Source organism: Triticum urartu, chromosome 7A (assembly GCF_056163025.1).
Source record: "Triticum urartu cultivar PI428250 chromosome 7A, HENAU_Tu73, whole genome shotgun sequence".
In the NCBI taxonomy this organism is placed as follows: domain Eukaryota; kingdom Viridiplantae; phylum Streptophyta; class Magnoliopsida; order Poales; family Poaceae; genus Triticum; species Triticum urartu.
This window is the reverse complement of record NC_141879.1, coordinates 194,123,808-194,134,533: the sequence shown is the minus strand read 5'-3', so window position 1 is coordinate 194,134,533 and position 10,726 is coordinate 194,123,808. Positions and strand designations below refer to the sequence as shown.

Below are 10,726 nucleotides of genomic sequence, written 5' to 3'. Positions count from 1 at the left end.
CATGATATACGCAACCCACATCCCCAAGAGGGAGCGGAAGCGTGCGTTACGGGACGTATATGCGATAGAGCCAGTCGCCCCAAAGTTCAACCCATGGTCCTCCTGCCCGATCACCTTTGATCGAAGGGACCACCCCACTAGCATCCGTCACGGCGGCTTTGCCGCATTGGTTCTAGACCCAATCATTAACGGATTTCATCTCACAAGAGTCCTCATGGACGGCGGCAGCAGCCTGAACCTGCTTTACCAGGATACAGTGCGAAAAATGGGCATAGATCCCTCGAGGATCAAGCCCACCAAAACGACCATTAAAGGCGTCATACCAGGTGTAGAAGCCAACTGTATAGGCTCAGTCACACTGGAAGTGGTCTTCGGATCTCCGGATAACTTCCGAAGCGAGGAGTTAATCTTCGACATAGTCCCGTTCCATAGTGGCTATCACGCACTGCTCGGGCGAACCGCATTCGCAAAATTCAACGCGGTACCACACTATGCATACCTCAAGCTCAAGATGCCAGGCCCTAGAGGAGTAATCACGGTCAATGGGAACACTGAACGCTCCCTCTGAACGGAGAAGCACACGGCAGCGCTCGCAGCAGAAGTACAAAGCAGCCTCTCTAGGCAGTTCTCCAGTTCGGCCTTCAAAAAGCCGGACACTATCAAGCGCGCCCGGAGTACCCTACAACAAGACCGCCTGGCACGTTCTAAGCTAGCGTAGAAATGCGGCCCCAACCCTAGCCCTCGCGATATAGCGAAACCAGTGCTTCGCGTAGATAACTACTCTCTTGAAATACCATGGGCACAGGGGAAGGGGCACTATCACGGCACGCCCGAAATACGGCTTAAACCGCACCAGTGGCTGTCGAATTCCTTTTTTTTCTCTTACTCTTAGGACTCCATACTTCGGATGACCCGTTCGGCAATTCAACTGCCGCACAAACGATGCAAGATCCAAGAAAGCAGACAAGCCACGCCGCATTATGGAACTCCCAGGTGGTCTCTATTGCGAGCAGTATACCTATTTTTTAATACAATTCCGCGGCCTGCCCCTGGCCAGGACGTGTTAAATAGTCCAATTTCTTTTGCTTATCACACTATTTGTATCGTTCCGCTTTCATAGCAGCCTTTCTATAAACAATGCATAGCTTTTTGTCTTTTTTTTTGCATTATCCTCTTGTTATATATGTGTTTATTAATAACATGTTGCATCCGTACACTGTGGTACGGCAAAAATATGCCAGGGGCTTCAGTACCCATCAATATGGCGTGAGAAGTCCGTACACTTTCACAAGTGTGGCACCCCGAACTTATAGCAGTATATGCATCGGCTCCGAATCATGATTTGGGTCAATAGTTGGGTTTGCCCGGCTCCTATGTTTTAGTGCCTTACGTTCCGCTATATCGGCTAAGGTAGCACTAGGAGAACAACTGCGATTGTGCCCCAGTTGAGCTGGGCTGAGCACCTCAGTAGAGAAAACTAAAACTGACTGTCATCATGAGGCGAGAGACCAGTCGCTGTTCGAGAGGTTTTTCAAGTACTTAAAGACTTATGCCGCTTCGAGCGAGGAACCGGCTTTGTCCGGCCAAGGCGTGGATAGTGCCCCGAACTGGGTCTTCCGAATACTAGAGGCTTCGCCGAAATTTAAAATTATAGAGTTCTATGGCTAAGTGAGAGTGTTCAAGCATTATAGTCCGATTGCCTTGTTCGTTGTGCTGAGCGCCTCCCTCGACGGACCCAATCATGGGAAAAAGAGCGCTCAGGTTTATCCCGAACACCCCAGCACTAGTGGCATGGGGGCAGAAGCCGACGACTGGCCATCTCTCAATTTTTTGATAAACGGCCGCACAGAAAGTAATATTTTAAATTCAACAAGCATTGCTTAGCGCATATGAACAAGTTTTCAGCGCACAGGATAACACGAGCGAGTTCATTCAAAAATTATATCCTTGGTACATTCATCCGCCATAAGGCGGGCACCAGCCAGAACATCCTTGTAATAGTTCTCGGGCTTGCGATGCTCCTTCCCCGGCGGCGGCCCGTCCCTCACAAGCTTCTCACCGTCCAGCTTACCCCAGTGCACCTTTGCATGGGCAAGGACCCTACGGGCACCTTCGATGCAAACGGAGCGCTTGATGACCTCGAGCCTTGGACAAGCCTTCACCAGCCGCCACATCAGTCCGAAGTAGCTCCCAGGCAGGGCCTCTCCAAGCCACAGCCGAACTATGAAGCCCTTCAGGGCTTGTTCGGCCGCCTTGTGGAGCTCGACCAGCTGCTTTAGCTGGTCGCTCAAGGGCACAGGGTGTTCGGCCTCAGCGTACTGAGACCAGAACACCTTCTCCGTCGAGCTGCCTTCCTCGGCTCGGTAGAATGCGACGGCATCGGATACGCTGCGGGGAAGATCTGCGAATGCCCCTGGAGAGCTCCGGATTCGGGTAAGTAACAAGTAGTTTACTTTTATATGTCTGCTTTGCATAGAGAATGCCTTACCCACCGCTATCTTTTTCACCGCATCCAATTCCTGGAGGGCCTTCTGGGCTTCGGCCTTGGCAGATTTGGCAGTTTTAAGGGCCGCAGCAAGCTCGGACGCTTGCGTCTTTGAGTCGAGCTCCAAACTCTCATGTTTTTTCATGAGAGCCTGAAGCTCTTGCTGCACCTCGCCGACCTGCGCCTCAAATTTCTCCCGCTCGGTGCGCTCCGTGGCCGCTTTCTTCTCGGCCTCGGACAGCGCCTGCTTGAGGGTCGCCACCTTAGTTGTGGCCCCTACAATAAGCAGTGTACTCCTGTCATTTTTTGCAATTGCGTCTTCTTATAGGCATTTTTTCTATAAGGTATCTCTTACCTTCTTTCTCCTCGAGCTGCCGTTTGGCAAGGCCGAGCTCTTGCTCGGTTCGCTCGAGGCCCTGCTTCAGGGCACCCACCTCCGCAGTCAGTGCAGCGGTGGCTAGCAGCGAAGCCTGCATACGTATATTGACTCCTTTTTAGTTAGACTCCTGCGATATTTAATAGATCCTCTATTAGGCTTTTCTTTCCGAACGCCAAACAGAGCATCAGGGGCTACTGTCTATGCAGTAATATTTTTACATATTTTTTACTTACCTCGAAGCCTGTTAGAAGGCTAGCACAAGCTTCAGTCAGTCCGCTTTTGGCGGACCGAACCTTCTGGACCACCGTACTCATGATGGTACGGTGCTCCTCGTCGATGGAGGCGCCCTTAAGCACCTCCAGCAGATTGTCTGGCGCCTCCGGTTGGACGGAGGACGCCGGCTCAATAGGCTTGCTCCTCTTGGCAGGAGTTCGCCTGTCGCGGTCCAAAACCGTTGATGATTCCGGCACGGTGTCTGGCTTAAAGCCGGACTTGGAGCCCTGGGGGGTATGGTCCCCTTTACTCCTGGAGTCCGGGAGGTCGCCTCGCGGTTCCTCCTGGACCACCTCCTCTTGCCCCGGAGCTTGTCGCGACGCCACTTCGGCATCATCTGCAGCACAGGGGGAGGCAGCGGGCGGAACTGAATTCACGTCCGATGAATCCAGGGAGCCGCTCGACGACTCATCGAGCCCGTCCTTGGGCGGGCTGCATGATTATATTCGACATTAGGGAAAGCTGCGCAACAAAAGGAATATCATGAGTTACTCTGATATCCGAACACTTACGATTTCGCCGGACGCTTGGCCCTGTCCAGCCACTCCTCTTCGTCCTCGTCGGCGTCGGGGGCGTAGTCCGGCGGAGGGGTTTTCCTCTTCTTGGACCCTTCGGCCTCCCCTACTGGGGCGGCCTTCCTCTTCTTTCCTTCCCCCGCTGGAGGGGGAGAGGTTTCTTCTTCCTCCTTCTCGTCTTCACGGGAGGAGTGCGTCTCGGACTCGTCGGACGACGAGTCCGACACCACCATATGCCGGGAACTCTTTCGAGTCCCCATGGCCTTCTTCTTCTTGGCCTTCTTCTCCGGCAGCACATAAGGTGCCGGAACCAGCAGCTTCACTAGGAGAGCAGGGGCTGGGTCTTCGGGCAAGGGAGCCGGACAGTTAATCAGTCCGGACTTCGCCTGCCAATCCTGTCAAAGGTGAGGGAGTTTAGATCCCGCATAGAGTCAAACTATGAAGAAAACTTAACATCCTGTAAAAGATGAAAATATTTTACCTCGCCAGCAGGACGCTGCGAGCTGAATCCGCGGTCTTCGGAGGCGGATGTGGGAGCCTCGGCGCCTTTGGTTAGCCCCCTCCAGACATCTTCGTACGTCGTGTCAAAGAGCCTGCTCAGAGTTCGGTGCTGCGCTGGGTTGAACTCCCACAAATTGAAGTCCCGTTCTTGACACGGAAGGATTCGGCGGACGAGCATGACCTGGACTAAGTTGACAAGCTTGAGCTGCTTGTTCACCAGGGACTGGATGCATTTTTGCAGTCCGGTCACCTCTTCTTCGTCGCCCCACGACAAGCCCGTCTCTTTCCAGGACGTGAGCCGTGTAGGGGGTCCGGATCGGAATTCAGGGGCTGCGATCCACTTCAGATCACGTGGCTCAGTGATGTAAAACCACCCTGACTGCCACCCCTTCAAGGTCTCCACAAAGGAGCCCTCGAGCCATAGGACGTTGGCTATTTTGCCCGCCATGGCACCTCCGCACTCCGCCTGGTTGCCGCGCACCACCTTTGGCTTGACGTTGAAGGTCTTGAGCCAGAGGCCGAAATGGGGACGGATGCAGAGGAAAGCCTCGCACACGATGATAAACGCCGAGATATTGAGGATGAAGTTTGGGGCCAGATCGTGGAAATCTAGGCCATAGTAGAACATGAGCCCGCGGACAAAGGGGTGGAGAGGAAAACCCAGTCCGCGGAGGAAGTGGGGAAGAAATACTACCCTCTCATGGGGCCTTGGGGTGGGGAGAAGCTGCCCCTCCTCAGGAAGCCGGTGCGCGATGTCTTTGGACAGGTATCCGGCCTTCCTTAACCTTTTGACATGGCCCTCCGTGACGGAGGAGACCATCCACTTGCCTCCCGCTCCGGACATTGTTGGAGAAGGTTGAGGTAGGAAGTGCGGGCTTGGGTGCTGGAGCTCGGGTGCGCAAATGATGGATAGGCAAAGGAGGAAGAAGGCGTAGGTAAGAAGGTGGATCCTTATCCCCTTATATGGGCGGATGCGACTATGCGTCCCCACCAGCCTAGTAAAACTCGCTTGCCTCCCAAGCGCCGTGATAAATGGCGCGGTTGGGTTACCCACGTCCGTATTGATGAGAATCCCGTAAATGGGGGACACGATCTCTACTTTGACAAGACGTGCCAAGGAAACCGTCTCGCAAAACACGCTGAGGTGGAAAAGTGAAAACGATTCGAATAAAGGCTTGGCCGTAGTGTGATGTCACGCTGCGGAATATGTCAGCAGATTAGATTTGTGTTAATATTATTCTCTCTGTGGGAATACGTGGAAACTTATTTTGTAGAGCCGGACACTACTCTTGGTGTTTACAAACTTTTATGAAGAATTTGGAGGAGGAACCCGCCTTGCAATGCCGAAGACAATCTACGCGCCGGACTCGTCGTCATTGAAGCCTGGTTCAGGGGCTACTGAGGGAGTCCTGGATTAGGGGGTGGTCGGGTAGCCGGACTATACCTTCAGCCGGACTCCAGGACTATGAAGATACAAGATTGAAGACTCCGTCCCGTGTCCGGATGGGACTTTCCTTGGCGTGGAAGGCAAGCTTGGCGATGCGGATATTCAAGATCTCCTACCATTGTAACCGACTTTGTGTAACCCTAACCCTCTCCGGTGTCTATATAAACTGGAGGGTTTTAGTCCGTAGGACAACTTCATCATACAACAATCATACCATAGGCTAGCTTCTAGGGTTAGCCTCCTTAATCTCGTGGTAGATCTACGCTTGTACTACCCATATCATCAATATTAATCAAGCAGGACGTAGGGTTTTACCTCCATCAAGAGGGTCCGAACCTGGGTAAAACATCGTGTTCCTTGCCTCTTGTTACCATCCGGCCTAGACGCACAGTTCGGGACCCCCTACCCGAGATCCGCCGGTTTTGACACCGACAGCGGGGATCTAGTTCGGGCGAAATCCCTGGTCGGCCATGTCCGGCCGCGTCGACGGCGGCGCCTGAGGGCGCCGTTCCCCTCCTTGGAAGCGTCAGTATGGACTGATCCCCTCACTTCCCCTTCCCCTAGGTCTCTCGGGCGAAAGCCCTAACTTTGTTGGGCGGCGACAGCGCTCACGACGTCGTTCCCTTCTTGAAGGCGTCACTTTGGGAACCTTGGGGCTGGGTGGCGCTTGTGGGTGGTGGGAGACGGCGGTGGTGCGGCCCTACCCTAGCATGGATCTACGTCCGTTGCTTGGAGATGGACTCGCGTAGGTGGAGGTCGTCGTTTGGCGTCATGATGACGCCGATGGCGGAGACACCTGCCAAGGTTGGCACCTCAATTTGCTCTGAAGATGGACCAGTGAAAGATGACGGCGACGACACATGTCAGTGCGTCGGATCGATTTGTGCATCAGACCCGATATGTGGCTCGATCGGGGCCTCCTGCTTTAGATGTTAGGCTTAGGTGAGAGATCTGGATATTTGGCCCAGCTCGCACCCGTTCATCAAAAATGCTACACCTACGTAAAAGCCTATGTAATCTTACGAAACTTCCCTAACTAAACCTTCCACCGCTCCTGATTTCAACGGGGTGGGCCCCCCTCCCCTGATTTCCTTTAACAAAAAGGCCACGTCAGCTGTTACATTAATTACGTATAGATAGCTATGTAGGTGTAGCATTGATGTCCTTTCATCATATGGATTGGAGTAGCCACAGATGCTGTCAAGATGGCGGATTCAGACATATTGTTGTACTACTTTGTAAGGTCCTCGAGAATAATCAATAAAATGGCAGCATGCATCTCCCAGATGTGAGCCCGGGGTCATCCTCCTTTTCTAAAAAAAAGAACAAGCTGGTTCAAACATAGCAGTTCCAAACAAGCATATTGCCCAAGAGAAATTCTAACGATCTTTCCATCATTTTGCATTAATTCAGGAGCACCAGGATGGGCATAGAAATACACCAGATGACAAATTGGGATCAAACGGCTGAGCCACTTTGGTTCAGGGTTATTTCTCGCTTGCAAACACAGAACTAGAAAAAGGATAAAACTTAAACCTCACTCGTTAACGGCGCACAAGCTTGTCGCCGGCAACTAACAACCGTAAGGGAAAACAAAGTCCGGCGAGTCACCGACCGGCACCGAGGAAGAACTCCAGGTTTTGCAGCTGAGGGCTTCGCGCAGATTCTCTTTGCGAAGCGACCAGCAAACTACATCAAAGCTATCTAGCTATATTTCATCTTCTCCTGAACCTGAGCACGACTAAATCAAACACCAGCAGGGCCTGAAGTTGCTGCCCTGCTCCTCACATCTTCCATGTGTAGGCAACCGGGCTGCGGACGACATGCTCGTCGCTCGCCCATGATATCCACCCGAAGTCCGGCTTGGCGCGGCCCGGGCCGGCGGCCTTGGATTCGAAGGTGACATAGTACCTCTGCTTCTGCCCCACCTTCTTGAACACGAGCCTCGCCGGCGTCACCGTGACGCCGGCGGACGCGGGGCCGCTCACCTTCACGTCGTAGACGGCCATGGCCGGGCCGACGTTGGTCAGCTCCCTCCTGTACCTCACCACGTGCCTCGGCTTCTTCCTGAACACGACGGAGAAGGATGGGTAGTTGAGGTCGCCGGGGCGGGACCTCGGCGGGCACGAGACGTTGGCCATCTTGGTGATCACCCGGATGTGGGCCGCGCTGTAGTCCAGGGAGCAGAGGAAGGCGACGTAGTCGCTGGTGGAGATGTCGTACACGAGGCCCGGGGAGAGTGCCTTCTGCGGGTCGACATGGCCTGCGCCGAAGCCGAACGGGGTCGCCGGTGAGCTCCCGGCGGCGTCCCGGAGCGAGGAGTTCGTGTTGTCCATGGTGTATGTGGTGGTCATCAGCGCCGACTTGATGGCCGCTGGGCTCCAGTTTGGGTGCGCCGCCTTGAGCAGCGCGGCCAGTCCGCTGATGTGTGGGCAGGACATCGATGTCCCTGCAGGAATCACAATCACACTATTGTTCAGTAAAAGTGTAAAACACAAAGGGAGTGAGCTGAATATTTATTGTACTCATATTTGGTTTGGAGGCAATCCGGTATCTTGTCACGAGATCCAGCATGCAATGCTAGAAACCACTCAAACCAAAAAGTAACAAGGGAAAGTAACTTTCTTTGGTGGTGTTGGCTTTGAAAGGTTTCACATCTAGTCTAGTCTAGTCGTCTAGAGCATCACATGTGCGCGTCTGACAAAAGGCAGTGAAAACAAGTGCTGTTTCTGTTTCCTCCAACAAGCAGCGAAAGTTGAAATGAAATGGCGCCTTTTTGGAACTTTAGTCTGAAGGATTTGATTGTGGGTAGCATTTTTCTTCATAGTCAATTTGCGCAGGCCGTAAAAAATGAGTGGTAATTCCAAACATGATGACAATATCAGCAGAAACTGAATCTGAACAGTGCACTCACCGGAGATGATGTTGAAGGGAGTCCGGCGGCCGTCCTTGGCGAGCCCGGTCGGCCCTTTGACGCCGGACCACCCGGCCAGGATGTTCACGCCCGGACCGATCATGTCCGGCTTCAGGATGTCGGGCACGACGGTGTTGGGCCCGCGGGAGCTGAACGCCGCCACGACGGGCGACGGCCGGATGCCGAGGGCCGTCCCGCCGAAGCTCAGCATTGCCATCGGCCGGCCACCGCGCTGGGCGTAGTCCCGTATCTTGTCACCGGTCGACTTGCCCACCGCCACGGCCGGGAGGAGGTGGCTGTCTGCCACGAGCTCCTCGCCGCTCGCTGCCGTGTTCGCAAGCACCATCCCGGCACCGCCAGCGGCCTTGACGACGGCGCCCTTCTCCACGCGCGCGTTCACGCCGCGGTCGCACAGCACAATCTTACCGCGCACGGACGCCGGGTTGAGCGTGCCCGAGAGACAGAGCTTGCTTGCGTTGTCACGGCTGTCGCCGTAGACGAGAGGGAGCATGACGGGGCGGCCGGATTGGGCGTAGAGGGACACGCCGGCCAGACGCGCGCCGGATGGGAGCGTGACGTAGGCAGGGAAGTCGCGGTCCAGCGTGCCCGCGCCGACGGTGGCCACCCACGGCGCGGAGTTCGCGACCGTGGCGCCGGACGGGCCGGAGTTGCCTGCTGAGCAGGCCACGAACACGCCGGCCGCCGCGGCACCGAAGGCGCCTACTGCCACGGTGTCCCGGTAGTACGGCGCCGCGCCGCCGCCGAGCGACAGGGATAGCACGCCCACCCCGTCGGCCACGGCGGAGTCAATGCCAGCTAGAATGTCAGAGCCGAGGCACCCCTCCGGCCAGCATACCTTGTACGCCGCCACGCGAGCCCCGGGCGCCATTCCGCGTGCCGTTCCTGTGGCGTACCCGAACAGGCTCGCGTTGGTCACCGCCGCGCCCGCTGCAGTCGTCGCCGTGTGCGTCCCGTGGCCGTCCCTGTCCCGCGCCGACCGCCTCCCCGCACCCATCCCCCCGCGGCCGCCGTTCGCGGCGCGGAAGCCCCGCGAGAAGCTCCGCGCGCCTACGAGCTTCCTCCCGCACGCGCTCGCCGGGAAGTCCACGCCGGCCTCGCACACGCCCTTCCAATGCGCGGGTGGCGGCGGGAGGTCTCCGCCCGCGAAGCTCGGCGACTCCGGCCAGACGCCGGTGTCAAGAACCCCTATGACCACGTCGTGCGAGGCCGCGTCCAAGTTGTGGATGGCCGGCTGGTACGCCGGGGAGAGCAGCCCCAAGAACTCCGGGGTGCGCGTGGTGTGGAGCTGGAACACGGTGTCCGGCACGACCTGCAGCACGCCCGGGCTGTCGCGGAGGAGCGGCAGGTGGTGCGGGAGCAGCGCGGCCGCGAAACCGTGCGCGGCGACGGAGTAGGAGTAGAGCAGGTGGCGCGCCGGGTCGATGGACAGGGACTGGAGGTGCGCCGCGTGCCAATGGGCCGGGGATGGGTGCGCCGCCGGCATGGCCGCCGGGTCCATGAACACGATGTAGGTCGTCGTCCTGCCGCCGCTGCTGGAGACGTCGGCGTCGCCATTGACATTGGCAAGCGAGTGGCTTGCAAGGAGGACGAGGACGGAGAGCAGCAGGTGAGTGCCCTCCATTGGGGGAGTGGAGAGTGGGGAACGGGAAGTGAGGGGAGGACGAGACTGAGGCTGACTGAGATGGTGGTGATAATGGCTAGTGTCTGGGAAAGCGCTTGTGCGTGTGGGGAGATGGGGCCCTTCTGCAGGGCTTTAGAGAGGTTTTCTGGGCTTTTTGGCGGATCAGCATGAGTGATCAGGGAGGAAGAAGATGCTCCGTTTTCCCGCTTTTCCTTTGGGGCCAGATAAACTTGAGATGATTAGGGAGTGATGCGGCATCTTTCCCAGGATTAGTTGGCTTTCGTGATTATTTTGGTTTCTAGTAAGTGATGAGAGAATAAGACTGTGTTGGTAACGCCTCTATCGAGTGCCTAATAATTCGTTGATCAAGTATATCCTTTTGTTCATCATTCGCCTTTCCACCATCTATTCCGGCTTACCTCCTCAATTTCCAAGTAGAACCCTCTCGAACTGTTCTTCAAAACACCACTACTAGAGAAAAGCCTAACAGCAGCGCGGATTTTCAGCCTTTTAGTAGCGCGGGGGTCGGCGCTACTAATAAGGCGTTACCGCTAACGTATAGCAGTAGCG

General features: G+C 55.8%; 1 protein-coding gene across 1 annotated transcript; it reads right to left on the bottom strand.

Annotated features, from left to right (window-relative positions):
• Positions 1 to 6,963: 6,963 nt before the first annotated feature.
• Positions 6,964 to 10,262, bottom strand: LOC125521609 (Subtilase family protein). Its single transcript, XM_048686667.2, has 2 exons — positions 8,515 to 10,262; positions 6,964 to 8,049 (listed from the first exon to the last, which is right to left on the bottom strand). The coding sequence occupies exons 1-2, from the start codon at positions 10,154 to 10,156 to the stop codon at positions 7,385 to 7,387; spliced, it is 2,307 nt and encodes a 768-aa protein (XP_048542624.2). The 5' UTR covers positions 10,157 to 10,262; the 3' UTR covers positions 6,964 to 7,384.
• Between the last annotated feature and the right edge of the window lie 464 nt (positions 10,263 to 10,726).